Here is a 13125-nt window from a genome sequence, read left to right as displayed (position 1 = left end):
TCACTCCGCCGATCTTAATCATCACTCACATTACCTGCACGTAAAGTGCGCCATATTATATAGTTCCAGATGACACTTAAACAGCAGAATATAATATTTATAAATGTAAATTATGTGAGTAATTTATGTAAGTTAAATTATGTGGACTCAAAATAATGAACAATGCAAAATAAGGCAATCTGCTTAATATGTATTCTCACCAAAATAAATGTTGTGGTAAAAGTTGTGAAAAAAATAGTGAGTATCACTAATGTAAAGGTATAGAAAGGAAAATGCGTGTGCATGAGGCGTCAATTTAAAATTAAACCACTTTGTTTGTGAAGTTGGCTCTCAGCTGGTGCGTTATGTCCTCTGACAGCTGCACGTCACAGCCGATAACATCATCTCCAACACACACGCTAACATGACAAACTGATGCATCTCCAGGCCGTTCCCACAATGTAACCCGCCTCAAGAGTCTGTCATCACAAACAACTTCCTGACACTTTCTCCGTGAAACCTGCTAAAGACTCAAAAACCCACCACAGACTGTTCCTGAAAGGATTTTAAAAGCTCGGGAACATTTTCAGTTCGCAGTGTTGAGCTTCTCCAACACCAGACACGTTCCAGGGTCAGTAAATATCAGCACAAACTGTTTATCATCACTCAAAACAACCAAATAAAGCGTCTACTTTCAGAAAGATTCATTCCAACTGATGAAAATCAAGCTTTAGCGATACTTTAACCTCATAAACACGATAAATTTTATTTTATTTTATTTCATATTTATTTTATTCTATTCTATTTGCTTGTTTTTACTTTAATTGTTTTCATATCTTTTACTGTATGCTGCTGCAACAAAACAATTTCCCAAATCGGGATGAATAAGGTATTTATCTATCTATCAAAACAAGATGTTTTTTGATGAGATTTAACGAGCAAAATGCTGTGGCTGAGGATTTTTGCTTTGATATGAGGTAGCACCAATGTTCCACAAAAATCATTGGTGGAACCAATCCTAAAAGCTGTAAAGTTAATTTGGACGTGAAATGAGGAACCGATTAAATGAGAAGCTAGCAAGCTGCTAGCATAAGTTAGCACAAGTGACGAATAGCAGACATGACATGTTCTGCTTACGGCTGTTATGGTGTGAAATCAGATTCTGTAAGCTCCCATGTTTCATCCAGAGATATAAAACAGCAGAAATACATTCAGTTCAGTATCAAATGACGAAGATGAGAGAGGACACAAGTCTCAATTCTATGGGCATGAAATGTGACCTGAACGCAGTTTTAATATAAAACTATTCTTAAAATCTGATCAGATCTCTCAGAAACAGGTTCTCTGACCAACAAAGCGAGCTGGAAGCAGCAGAACCTCCACCAGAAGCCGGGCCAGAACATAATTTACCATTCCATACCAGGATTCTTATTATTCCATCCGTCTTCCGTCCGATTCTTTGCAAAAGATGCTCGAAAACTCTTTAAATTTTGCGAGCGCCACCTGCCAGTCGACGACATGAAAGAATCTAAACTTTATATTTTTGGGAGTCGCTCATTGACTCTGTAGCGCCCCCTACGATGCTTAAAAATGGTCCCCGCAATGGGGTTAGTTTCGCGTGGGACGACGAAATTCGATATACTCATTCATCATGCCCAGATGCACAAAAAAGTCTCAGGCCGCCATGGTCCCACGTCCACAGGAAGGCGGCCATTTTGGATGGAAGGTGCGTTTTCGTTCCATTTTTGACCGATTCCACGCCTTGCATTTGATCAAATTCCTCCTACAGATTTAATGCTACAGACTTCAAACTTGGCCAGGTTACTCTTAAGACACGGGGGGAAAAATTCACTTTTTCAAAACTTAAAGGGCGTGGCAACGCCTCAAAGTTTGATGACTCACCATCACTCGCCACAAAAAATGAAGTCGCTTATAACTCCCACATACATTATCCAATCTGTCCCAAACTTCATACGGTGAATGCTGGACCCAGCCTGAACGCGCACATATTATCATAGTGACATCCACCTATAGCGCCACCTGCTGGTGGCTGGAAACGTCTTTTTATTCCACACCTCGCATTTGATCAAACTCGTACTACAGATTTAATGCTACAGACTTCAAACTTGGCCAGGTTACTCTTAAGACATGGGGGAAAAATTCATGGAGAAAATGTTCCAAACACTGAACGGTGTGGGTGTGGCCAGGCGGTGAAAATCGTGTGATGGCGTTTGTGATTTGAAAGCCTTATCATCATCTCAAAGCCATGAAAATTGGCACACACGTCCACCCTGACGACCTCGTACGTATGTAAAGGGTATCGTGTGTGGGCGGTGAAAAATGGCTCAGTGGCGCCCCCTAGAAATTTTCAAAAACCCCTCCGCATTGGGGTTATTATGTGCTCGTAAGTACGCAGACGGTATCGTGCGTGTGGGCAGAGCTGCGCGACCACGACGTCCAGCGCATGCCCCAACGTGCGCACATCTCGGTCCCGCATACAGCTGCTAGCAGCTTTCTAGTTCAACTTCTTCTTCTTCTTCAAATGTGTACGGCTGAATGAAGGGGGTAATGGCAGTGCCATCTGCTGGTAGGTGTGGCCAGATCAGAATATTCATATCTATAATCAGAGGGAGTATTTATACTGATTTAAGTGAATTAAGTTAAAGAGGTTGGCTCCTTGGTATAATTCACAGCTGCGTGCTTTAAAGCAGACTGCAAGAAAGCTGGAGAGACAGTGGGGTTCCTCTAATTTAGAAGAGTCTCAATTAGTCTGGAAAGATAGTTTAATAATGTATAAGAAAGCCCTTCGTAAAGCTAGAACTGCTTATTAGTCATCATTGATAGAAGAGAATAAGAATAATCCCAGGTTTCTTTTCAGCACTGTAGCCAGTCTGACTAAGAGTCCGAGCTCTGCTGAGCCAGTTATTCCTTTAACTCTCAGCAGTGATGATTTCCTGAGCTTCTTTATTAATAAAATTGTTTCTATTAGAGAGAAGATTGATGGAGTCCTTCCCACTATTATCAGTGATGTATCATCAAGTACAGCAGCTTTAGAAGTATCTTTAGAACCTGATTTGTATTTAGACGGCTTCTGCCCAGTTGATCTCTCTGAACTAACAACAGCAATAGTCTCTTCTAAACCATCAACTTGTGTTTTAGACCCAATCCCAACCAGACTGTTCAAGGAGGTTTTCCCATTAATCAATACTTCCATATTGGATCTGATCAACCTGTCTTTGTTGACAGGATATGCCTTTTAAGGTTGCTGGAATTAAACCTTTACTTAAAAAACCTACTCTTGATTCAGATAATTAGCCACTGAGTTTTTATGGGATCATTTGTTTTGTTGTTTTTTCTTTATAAATAAAAAATGACATGTATTTTAAAACTGTGACTCCAGAACAACAGTTTGTGTGACGGCATGTCATAACTTCATCACATTTCTTCCTGCAGCGTGTAACCAAACATTCACCGAATATAAAGTGCACATTTTCTCAGTGCACTCAGCTGCAGGTACATTTTTGTGCCTGTAAACTCATGAAAAATGTATTTTGGAATATTTCCACAGCTGGAGGAGCTGCTGGGCTCCAAGAAAACATCAAAGCCGTTTATACATTTTTAAATTTAAACCCTCAAGATCTTCGTCTGTGAGTAAAAACTGTGACTGCAGAAGGTCGAACTTCAACTTCAGTTTTTATGGAAAGCGTGAGCTGGAGGATCTCAGGAAACAACTAGTGGGATTAAATATGATAAATAGTTTTTAATGTTGTCATTAAAGGGATTTAAATCTTTACACATTTTGTATGAGTCGATGAGAAGGTTTCTGCTTTGTTTTAAATCATAATTAATTTATTCATCACAATTATCAAGGAGCTGTAGAACCAGAGATTCTGATTTGTCTTTTAGCAATCAAAAAAGTGCCAAATTATGATGAATGATGTTGAAATAGAAAGAGTGTATGAAACCAGATTTTTGGGTGTGATAATTGACAATAGATTACGTTGAAAGGGTCACATAAACAATGCAAAAGCAAAAATGTCCAATTCTATCACAATGTTAGACAAAACTAAAGAAATGTTGAGTAAAAAAATCATTAAACATACATTATTGTTCCCTAACAGCTTCATAAATGACCTGCTGTGTGGAAGTTTTGGGAAACAACTCAGAGGAAAATATGTGTTCAATTTAAACATGAGGTATGACTAACATGGTTTATTAAACATTTGTCTTAGTTCAATGTTTAGTTATTTCTTTGGTGTTTGTTTTGGTGAAATCTGGTGAGACAAGTGTTGCCATTTTGCATCTGTTGTCTGTAAAAGTGTTGGTGTAACAAGCTTAAACTTCAATAATTTGTGTTCTTCCCATTAAATTCAATTCCATATCATCAACATTTATTTATCGAGCTTCTTGTTTTTTTGTTGTTTTGGAAAAGAAAATGTTAATAATGACCAAATTTAAATATATTCATGATAAAAAACTTTTATCACATAGTGGAGCCCCTCCCCCTGGATGTTGGAGCTCCTCCCTCAGGAATGTGGAGCTCCTCCCCCTATCTCTAAGCCCCGCCCCCTCCGAAGAAAACTCATTTCAGCTGCTCATTGACTGTGAGGACTTCCATTGACACAATGAATTCCCTGGAGTCATGGAGACGAACCTCAAACCCTAACCCTAAACCTAGCAATGACCCTAAAACCACGTCTTGACCCTCAAAAATCACTTTGCAACTCAGTTTCTGTCCCCATTTAAACTGGAAGTCCCCATAAGCTGTTGTGTAGTCAAAAAAACAAGTACAAACACGAATTTCTGTTTTTCCAGTGAACAAATGTTTGTTTCTATTTTCTAAACTTAATAAAGTTGGTCACTGAAGACACTAAAATCATAAATTCAGCAGGTTTGGGCGGTCGGTGGCGTAGTGGGTTGTTCATGCGCCCCATGTACAGAGGCTACAGTCCTCATGCAGCTGGCCCCGGTTTGAGTCCCGCATCGGACGGCCCTGTGCTGCATGTCGTTCCCCCTCTCTCTGCCCCCTGATTCCTGTCTCTCTTCAACTATCCTGTCCATATCCTGTACTATCAGGTCAGCTGGTCCAGTCCAGAGTCCAGACTAAACATGGAGAAGCAGCATTTAGTTGTTATGCTGCAAACAAGTGGAACAAACTGCCAGTGGAGATTAAACTTTCACCAAATGGAGACATTTTTAAATCCAGGTTAAAAACATTTCTGTTCTCATGTGTCTATGCATGAAATCTGCACGATATCTTTGAACTTATCTGGACTATTGCTTGTTTTTAAATTCATTTAAATGATTTTATTTGTTTCTCTTTATATTCTTTTATGTATTTTTAATGCTTCTTGCACTCCCTGCTGCAATGCTTTTATTTTATGTGAAGCACTTTGAATTGTTTTGTACATGAAATGTGCTGCACAAATAAATTTGATTTGATTTTTGATTTGATTAAATGCACAAAAGCCCCCCAAAAATAAATAATAATAATAATGACTAGAAAGAGCTGTTCCTGGGAAAGAGCAGTGAGATTTGCTTATGAGCTGAATGGGGATAGCTGATGCTAAAAAAGCTGAAAATAGTTCAATTTTAGCAGTAAAAACTGTTGCTGAGGTGTTGGTTGAAGGAATTTTGTGATTTTTGTGTACTACCAAACTTAACATTGGAGTTAGTCAGAGAATTTGAGAGGTTGATCTCGGTTCAAGGCTCATAGCTGAAATTCTGTAATTGTGAGCTCTTTAGTAGTTACTTTGGCTGAAAGAGGACAATTTTTCCTACATTTTAAGGTAAAATTTGTTTCTCTAAGTTAAACTGTATGAAAGTTAGAGGAATTTGTTTGAAAAACAACTTGAAACTTATCAGCACGCACTCAAATGTGTGCTCATTCATAAAAATCAAGGAGCAAAATGTTCATGTTTTTGAAACAGTCATATTTCAAAATTGTCTGAAGATTTGAAAAACCTGAAACAATTGGTAATAGCTGAATGTCTTGTGACCCATTTAAAAATTGAATGGTGTCTCTAGCTGAAAGCATGCGGAAAGAGGAAGATGATTTGGAAGAGCTGAAAGCAGTTTCTATTCATTTGAATGACGGGAAAATTTGAATAAAAGTTGAATATCTTAAAAAGTGTAAAAGTTAAAAGCACCAAAAATGATAGCAGGAATCTGCTGAAAGAGCTGAACGTTTTGATACCAAAATTGTAGAAATTGCTGAAAGTATGCAGGAGTAGTTAGGTGCCGAAAACTGGCGGTATAATAATAATAAAGAGAAACAGGAACTTAATTTATTATTGTGAGAATGCCTTCTCACAATAATAAATTCAGCAGGTTTAAATGTTTACGATCCTCCAGAGAAGAAGAGCTGATGGCCGGTTGGTCACGTCTCGGCCACCTGTTCAGCCAGGTGGAGAACTGGCTGCATATGTTCAGCGCAGCTGCTGTAATGAGGCCGGCGGCCTCTGGAGGCGCCACCGCGCTCTGCTGTAACTTTCAGCACACGCTGGTGATGTCCTCCTCACAGCTTTGGGCTCGTACTGCTCTTCATGAAAATAAATACAATCGTGTGTGTGTGTGTGTGCTGGTGTTTTTCAGAAATCTGTGTTTCTGCCCCCCCTGCAGGGGCATCCACACAGCCCCCCCCCCCCCCCCCCCCCGTGTTTATTACACTGGTCAGGAGGCAAATGAGTCACTGCTGTCAACATGGGTGCAAAAAAGAAAACAACAACAACGTAAACAGCAGAGACGCTGCTGGCTTCTGATTCTAGACAGACGGACCGTCTGCCCTTTAGCTGCACATGCACACACGTGCACGTGCACTCACACACACACACACACACACACACACATATATATTTGTCCTACCAGCGCTGTGAGGACCCTCGGTGACACGATGCCTTTTCAGGACTCAGTCCAGAACCCAAACCCTGATCCAAAAACCCGAGTCCAACAGCCCCATGAAGGTCTGCCCCACAAATGTCCTTCATCCCACAGACTAAAACGTAAAGTCAACACACGTGCACACACACGTGCACACACACGTGCACACACACCAGGCCATCACAGGGACAGCACCAGTGATTTTCATAGTTTCATGCAGAAATGTGTCATTTTTTATGGATTTCGGCCAAAGTTTCGTTTGTTCGTCACGTCGATGACACGAAACTTCTCCCACAGAGAAAACGCTCGTTATGTTGCACGATTCAATTCAGCTTTATTCATATCGCGCCAAATTACAACAAATGCCATCTCAAAAGGTCCAAATTTAATTAGATTTTTTTTAAAGAAACACCAACCTTTTAAAGAAAAATGAACGCTCTGCAGATGTTTCCCCCCCCGCAGACGCACATCTTTTACATTCCTGTAGACAAAACTATCCTCAAACAACACCTTGCTGGTGGCTTCAGAGACGCCGTTTCTGCTCTAAAAACTATTAAACGCACATCAGTGAACCTGATGATTCCAATTAAAGTCCTGGTGGAGCACCTGAAGGATGTCATTAAAAGAGAAGAAACGGCGCGCACACACATGATGAATCAGAGGTAAACAGAGGGAACACGTAGATGGAGGAAACGCCAGACTCACCACCGGTCATGCGGCATCGTGGCGCTGCCGTCGGTTACTGAGCATCTCAGTGAAATCTAACCGAGCAGCAGCGCCCCTCCTCCTCCTCTTCCTCCTCCTCCTCTTCCTCTCTGCCGTAACGACGGAGAGCATCAGGATTACGGCGCCTTAATCGCTCAGAGAGAGCAGCAGATGGAGGAAAAACGGGAGACTGATGGAGACTGATGGAGACCGATGGAGAGGAGGAGGCAGTCGGGCTCTGTGTGGTTCCAGAGCTCCACAGAACAAAAAGTATGTCAAAGTGGGAATTTATTCAAGTAAAGAATGCCATTTTCATACATTTTCTTACTTATTTTTACATAATTTATTAGATTTATTTTTCTCTCCTGGTATTTATTCTATGGAAGATGAGAGGTCAGCATCTCCTCTCAGACCAGGGACCCTCTGTGAGTTATTAATCCTCTTTAACGCCTTCTTCCACCGACGACTGTCGGAAAAATGATTTCAGCAGGAGTAACATAACATTACATCCCTGTTTTAGCTGATTTTAAAATGCTTATTTCCTCTTTCCGCACATTCAGGTTAAAACACGATAAATGAGATTTGATGTGAGCCGGTTCAAAATCACCAGAGAAAAATCTGTCTTTTAACGGGTAAAAATCTGTCGTTTAACGGGTAAAAATCTGTCGTTTAACAGGTAAAAATCTGTGTTTTAACAGGTAAAAATCAGTGTTTTAACAGGTAAAAATCTGTGTTTTAACAGGTAAAAATCTGTGTTTTAACGGGTAAAAATCTGTCCTTTAACAGGTAAAAATCTGTCCTTTAACGGGTAAAAATCTGTCCTTTAACAGGTAAAAATCTGTGTTTTAACAGGTAAAAATCTGTGTTTTAACAGGTAAAAATCTGTGTTTTAACGGGTAAAAATCTGTGTTTTAACAGGTAAAAATCTGTGTTTTAACGGGTAATAATCTGTCCTTTAACAGGTAAAAATCTGTCCTTTAACGGGTAAAAATCTGTCCTTTAACAGGTAAAAATCTGTCCTTTAACAGGTAAAAATCTGTCCTTTAACAGGTAAAAATCTGTCGTTTAACAGGTAAAAATCTGTCCTTTAACAGGTAAAAATCTGTCCTTTAACAGGTAAAAATCTGTCCTTTAACAGGTAAAAATCTGTCGTTTAACAGGTAAAAATCTGTCGTTTAACAGGTAAAGATCTGTGTTTTAACAGGTAAAAATCTGTGTTTTAACAGGTAAAAATCTGTCCTTTAACAGGTAAAAATCTGTCCTTTAACAGGTAAAAATCTGTCCTTTAACAGGTAAAAATCTGTCGTTTAACAGGTAAAAATCTGTCGTTTAACAGGTAAAGATCTGTGTTTTAACAGGTAAAAATCTGTGTTTTAACAGGTAAAAATCTGTCCTTTAACAGGTAAAAATCTGTGTTTTAACAGGTAAAAATCTGTGTTTTAACAGGTAAAAATCTGTCCTTTAACAGGTAAAAATCTGTCCTTTAACGGGTAAAAATCTGTCGTTTAACAGGTAAAAATCTGTCCTTTAACAGGTAAAAATCTGTCCTTTAACGGGTAAAAATCTGTCGTTTAACAGGTAAAAATCTGTCCTTTAACAGGTAAAAATCTGTCCTTTAACAGGTAAAAATCTGTCCTTTAACAGGTAAAAATCTGTCCTTTAACAGGTTAAAATCTGTCCTTTATCAGGTTAAAATCTGTCCTTTATCAGGTAAAAATCTGTCCTTTAACGGGTAAAAATCTGTCGTTTAACAGGTAAAAATCTGTCCTTTAACAGGTAAAAATCTGTCCTTTAACGGGTAAAAATCTGTCGTTTAACAGGTAAAAATCTGTCCTTTAACAGGTAAAAATCTGTCCTTTAACAGGTAAAAATCTGTCCTTTAACAGGTAAAAATCTGTCCTTTAACAGGTTAAAATCTGTCCTTTAACAGGTAAAAATCTGTCCTTTAACAGGTTAAAATCTGTCCTTTAACAGGTAAAAATCTGTCCTTTAACAGGTAAAAATCTGTCCTTTAACAGGTAAAAATCTGTCGTTTATCAGGTTAAAATCTGTCCTTTATCAGGTTAAAATCTGTCCTTTAACAGGTAAAAATCTGTCGTTTATCAGGTTAAAATCTGTCCTTTATCAGGTTAAAATCTGTCCTTTAACGGGTAAAAATCTGTCCTTTAACAGGTAAAAATCTGTCCTTTAACAGGTAAAAATCTGTCCTTTAACAGGTAAAAATCTGTCCTTTATCAGGTTAAAATCTGTCCTTTAACAGGTAAAAATCTGTCGTTTATCAGGTTAAAATCTGTCCTTTAACGGGTAAAAATCTGTCCTTTAACAGGTTAAAATCTGTCCTTTAACAGGTAAAAATCTGTCCTTTAACAGGTAAAAATCTGTCCTTTAACAGGTTAAAATCTGTCCTTTAACAGGTTAAAATCTGTCCTTTAACGGGTAAAGTTTCCCTTTCTGATGAATCTGAGCTCAGTTTGCTTCATAGAAAAACACGTTTCCATCGGCAGGAGTCTCATTTCTTAGAACGGGTCCTAAGTGAGTGAAATGATGCTGAAATGAAATGTAAAAGCTCAGAAAAGGAGGGTCAACGCTTCCTTCGTTATCTCCCCGAGCAAAGGAAACAACGCAGCGTCCTGATTGGAGGAAGATTAGATTAGGACATTCTGTAATTCATTTAAACTCTCACATTCATACCAGTTCTGAGTCATGTAGATAAGTATGAGGCCTGGAGGGTGAGCCGGTCTGTATGTGGCACCGTTCACCCCGACCTGAACCCGTTTACATCAGTAAACAGGAAGAAGACGGAACCAGCAGAGTTGGTCCCATTGGAGGAAACATGGAAACAGCTGTTACAGTTTTAAATGGAACCTGATTGAAGGTTCTGAGGCGCTCGCTGCTACATAATCTGATACGGAACCGGCCGACTGCATGTTGGGCCGTGACCCAGTTAGACAATAATTGGTGCGTCCTTAAACAATGAGGGGAAAACATCTGCAATGAGATCATGAGAAGAGTCGCTCACCGACCCGTTTAACAGGCCCCGGGTGTGTTGTAGAAACTGGAAGTTCTGGTGTTCTGGTTGGGTTTCACGTTCCATCGGTGATTGAGAACCCAAACAAAAAGGTTCTGCTGAGACAGGAAATCAGAGCGGTGACTAAACAGAAGAAGGACCACCAGGGGGAGGTAAAGGAGGTATTTATACAGAGGAGGAGAAAGGCCAAAGGGCAGCTAAGGTAGCTGGGAATCTGCAGGATCCAGGTCTGCAGGATCCAGGTCTGCAGGATCCAGGTCTGCAGGATCCAGGTCTACAGGTCTGCAGGATCCAGGTCTGCAGGATCCAGGTCTGCAGGATCCAGGTCTGCAGGTCAGCAGGATCCAGGTCTGCAGGATCCAGGTCTGCAGGATCCAGGTCTGCAGGTCAGCAGGATCCAGGTCTGCAGGATCCAGGTCTGCAGGTCAGCAGGATCCAGGTCTACAGGTCAGCAGGATCCAGGTCTGCAGGATCCAGGTCTACAGGTCAGCAGGATCCAGGTCTGCAGGTCTACAGGTCTGCAGGATCCAGGTCTGCAGGATCCAGGTCTGCAGGTCTACAGGTCAGCAGGATCCAGGTCTGCAGGATCCAGGTCTGCAGGTCTACAGGTCAGCAGGATCCAGGTCTGCAGGATCCAGGTCTGCAGGTCTACAGGTCAGCAGGATCCAGGTCAGCAGGATCCAGGTCTGCAGGATCCAGGTCTGCAGGTCTACAGGTCAGCAGGATCCAGGTCAGCAGGATCCAGGTCAGCAGGATCCAGGTCTGCAGGATCCAGGTCTGCAGGTCTACAGGTCAGCAGGATCCAGGTCTACAGGTCAGCAGGATCCAGGTCTGCAGGTCTACAGGTCAGCAGGAAGATCCTCAGGAGATCTGAGACCAAACTGAAGGCCAAACACTCTCAGATTAAAGCTGACACTCTAAAGAAGCTCCAAACCTGCCCGAACGTATTCAATCAGGCCTGAAAATCAGCTCCAGAGGGGGCCGGCGGCCTCGGACAGAGACCCAGAGGGGGCCGGGGGCCTCGGACAGAGACCCAGAGGGGGCCGGCGGCCTCGGACAGAGACCCAGAGGGGGCCGGGGGCCTCTGACAGAGACCCAGAGGGGGCCGGGGGCCTCTGACAGAGACCCAGAGGGAGCCGGCGGCCTCTGACAGGGACCCAGACGGGGCCGGCGGCCTCTGACAGAGACCCAGACGGGGCCGGCGGCCTCTGACAGGGACCTGGAGGGGGCCGGCGGCCTCTGACAGGGACCCAGACGGGGCCGGCGGCCTCTGACAGAGACCCGGAGGGGGCCGGTGGCCTCTGACAGGGACCCAGACGGGGCCGGCGGCCTCTGACAGGGACCCAGACGGGGCCGGTGGCCCCTGACAGAGACCCAGACGGGGCCGGCGGCCTCTGACAGAGACCCGGAGGGGGCCGGTGGCCCCTGACAGAGACCCAGAGGGGGCCGGTGGCCCCTGACAGAGACCCAGAGGGGGCCGGAGGCCCCTGACAGAGACCCGGAGGGGGCCGGCGGCCTCTGACAGGGACCCAGAATGGACTCGTCTGATGGCAAGGGCGTCAGTTTGGTTCTAGAAGTGGTGGGGCCAAAAAACGTAATGCATTCTATGCCCCCCACGGACCACCCACCATCCAACACATTAAAAAGTAACGCATTCTAGATCTATTCCAGCGTCATGTTTAATAAGCTGCCCTTTTTTTGACAACTATAAGGTTCCACATTGGTACCTTATGTGGCAGACAGTCCACAATCCACATGCAGGCTAGATGATGTATTCATATCGTTATCCAGTGTCACAAGCATGCTTTTTACAGGAAGCAAAAGGACCGGCTATTTTCTGAATAAAAATGTCAATTTTGCCTGTATGTCTTGAAAATGATTTAAGCCACTTCTCCATTATAACGCTGAGTACAGACAGCACACGTTTACCCTCCTCCCCCCTGCGATCACATCAAATATTTCATAAATTATACAAACAAAAAAAAGGCTTAAGTCGCAAAGCTATTTAACTGGATCCATAATGTCCAAGAGAAAAGCTGGAACGGATATCAGATCCTTTTTCAGCAAGCAAAAATGCGCTGTGAGTGCAGAGAAACCTACAAATTACCTTGTTTTACGATGTTTGATATTAACTCCGTTAACTGCTAGTTCTCATCTATTGCTAACGTTAACGGTTAGCTAGCAGTAACACTGCAGTTAGCTACATACATACCGCCTTTAGCTTTGGCTACTACAAATTTCTGTCTTCCACTTTTATTGGTTGAGTGGAATACCTTTTGTACAGTAGTAGCGATGGTTTCTAGCCTTCCAAGTTAACGTTCTCTCAAGTCACAATGTTCAATCATGCGCCACCATTCGAATGCACCGACTCCGCTGTCATTTTACAATGTCATGTTTCTACAGTGGCTCACAGTCGGCAAATCAAACAACTAGATACCAAATTGCGTTTTTCACATGTTTGTGCGCGCCTATCGCATGATTTAGACTCGACGATTTTGGTTGAGTATGTGGGGATTTTTTTCCGGTGGCAATTG

General features: G+C 42.2%; 1 protein-coding gene across 5 annotated transcripts in view; it reads right to left on the bottom strand.

Annotated features, from left to right (window-relative positions):
• Nucleotides 1–13125, bottom strand: part of LOC142401809 (rap1 GTPase-activating protein 2-like) — a 67297-nt gene that overhangs the window by 41275 nt on the left and 12897 nt on the right. The window contains exon 1 of one of the 5 annotated variants that reach the window (XM_075487281.1): nucleotides 7564–7614. The exons of the other annotated variants lie outside the window; for them this stretch is intronic. Within the exon in view, the coding sequence (XP_075343396.1) occupies nucleotides 7564–7580 (17 nt within the window). The 5' untranslated portion in view covers nucleotides 7581–7614. Of the gene's footprint in view, nucleotides 1–7563; nucleotides 7615–13125 lie in introns of those variants that run through there. 5 annotated transcript variants of the gene reach the window in all.

Source organism: Odontesthes bonariensis, chromosome 16 (genome assembly GCF_027942865.1).
Source record: "Odontesthes bonariensis isolate fOdoBon6 chromosome 16, fOdoBon6.hap1, whole genome shotgun sequence".
Lineage (NCBI taxonomy): Eukaryota > Metazoa > Chordata > Actinopteri > Atheriniformes > Atherinopsidae > Odontesthes > Odontesthes bonariensis.
This window is presented reverse-complemented; position numbering and strand designations above follow the sequence as displayed.